This window comes from Galeopterus variegatus, unplaced genomic scaffold (assembly GCF_000696425.1).
Source record: "Galeopterus variegatus unplaced genomic scaffold, G_variegatus-3.0.2 Scaffold3830, whole genome shotgun sequence".
Lineage (NCBI taxonomy): Eukaryota > Metazoa > Chordata > Mammalia > Dermoptera > Cynocephalidae > Galeopterus > Galeopterus variegatus.
Genome location: NW_007729941.1, coordinates 130,985 through 132,681, shown reverse-complemented (window position 1 = coordinate 132,681; position 1,697 = coordinate 130,985). Strand labels below are relative to the sequence as shown.

Sequence of the window (1,697 nt, the reverse complement as noted above, 5' to 3'; positions counted from 1 at the left end):
TTGTTTAATTAATGGGTAGTTCTTCCATTAAATAAAGTATGCTGTCTACTTATATTTTTCTCTCTCTTTATGTGTGTGTGCATACATACATGTGGATTGTGTACGTACACACACACACACACACACACACACACACACACACACACAATCAGTCAGCTCGGGCTGCTGTAACCGAGTCCCACAGACTGAGGGGCTTAAATAACAGGAACTTGGAGGCTAGAAGTCCTCAAGGTGTCGTCTGGGTTGCTTTCTTCTGAGCCTGTCCCCTGGGCTTGCAGGTGGCCGTCCTTTCCCTTTGTCTCCATACGGTTTTCTCTCTGTGTATGTCTGTGTCCTAACCTCCTCTTCCTCTGAGGACGTCAGTTGTATTGAATCAGGGTCCACTCCAATGACTCCATTTTATCCTAATCGCCTCTTTAGAGGCTTTGTCTCCATATTCACATTCTCAGGTCCTTGGGGTTGAATTCAACATGTGAATTTGGGGGTGTATGTTCACCATTTAGCCCAAACCACACACACACACACACACACACACACACACACACACACACACACACACACACANCGCAGTGTCTGGAGATTTACTGGGAAGGAGGCAGACCTTGATGTCTGGGAGCCCCTCCCCAAGTTAAACACTCTGCATGCTTGCCTGGGTCGTTAGTGCCTGTATGTGAAAGTCCTTATTAACTGATCATAATTTCATGTAGTATCTTCCTCATTTTGCTAGTCTTAAGCTCTCAAAAAAAAAAAAAAATCCTGGAAATCAGTAATTAAGCTGGAATGAATTTAATTTGTGATTAATTCTTGTTTAATTAATGGGTAGTTCTTCCATTAAATAAAGTATGCTGTCTACTTATATTTTTCTTTCTCTTTATGTGTGTGTGCATACATACATGAGGATTGTGTACGTGCACACACACACACACACACACACACAATCAGTCAGCTCGGGCTGCTGTAACCAAGTCCCACAGACTGAGGGGCTTAAACAACAGGAACTTGGAGGCTAGAAGTCCTCAAGGTGTAGTCTGGGTTGCTTTCTTCCGAGCCTGTCCCCTGGGCTTGCAGGTGGCCGTCCTTTCCTTTTGTCTCCATACGGTTTTCTCTCTGTGTATGTCTGTGTCCTAACCTCCTCTTCCTCTGAGGACGTCAGTTGTATTGAATCAGGGTCCACTCCAATGACCCCATTTTATCCTAATCGCCTCTTTAGAGGCTCTGTCTCCATAGCCACATTCTCAGGTCCTGGGGGTTGACTTCAACATGTGAATTTGGGGGTGTATGTTCACCATTTAGCCCAAACCACACACACACACACACACACACACACACACAGATGGTTTTCAGAAACGTTGTCACCTACATATGAGAATGAGATAAACTCTTCTATTGTCAGTTGTTCCTCGACTAAAACGAGGAGTTGGAAGCAGCTCATCTCTCAGTTCCCTTTCAATAGTCTGTGGTGTTTCTTTCTGACTTGGGCCGGGTGTGACTCCCCTTGTATTTTCAGGTGGTCATTCATTTTACTGACGGTGTGGATGGAGATCTGGCAGAATTACACAGAGCTTCTGAGGAACTGCGTCAAGAAGGTAGATTCCAAGGGTTTCTTTCTTTCTTTCTTTTTTTTTTTATCCTTTTTGTCTTTTTTACTGACCGGTAACGGGATCGCAACCCTCTGTGTTGCGCCTGTACCGGGGACC

At 44.7% G+C, this 1,697-nt stretch overlaps 1 protein-coding gene across 1 annotated transcript in view; it reads left to right on the top strand.

Annotated features, from left to right (window-relative positions):
• Positions 1-1,697, top strand: part of COL6A3 (collagen, type VI, alpha 3) — a 97,265-nt gene that overhangs the window by 52,021 nt on the left and 43,547 nt on the right. Inside the window, exon 12 of the mRNA XM_008586105.1 lies at positions 1,508-1,586. Coding sequence (XP_008584327.1) covers positions 1,508-1,586 — 79 coding nt within the window. The remainder of the gene's footprint in view (positions 1-1,507; positions 1,587-1,697) is intronic.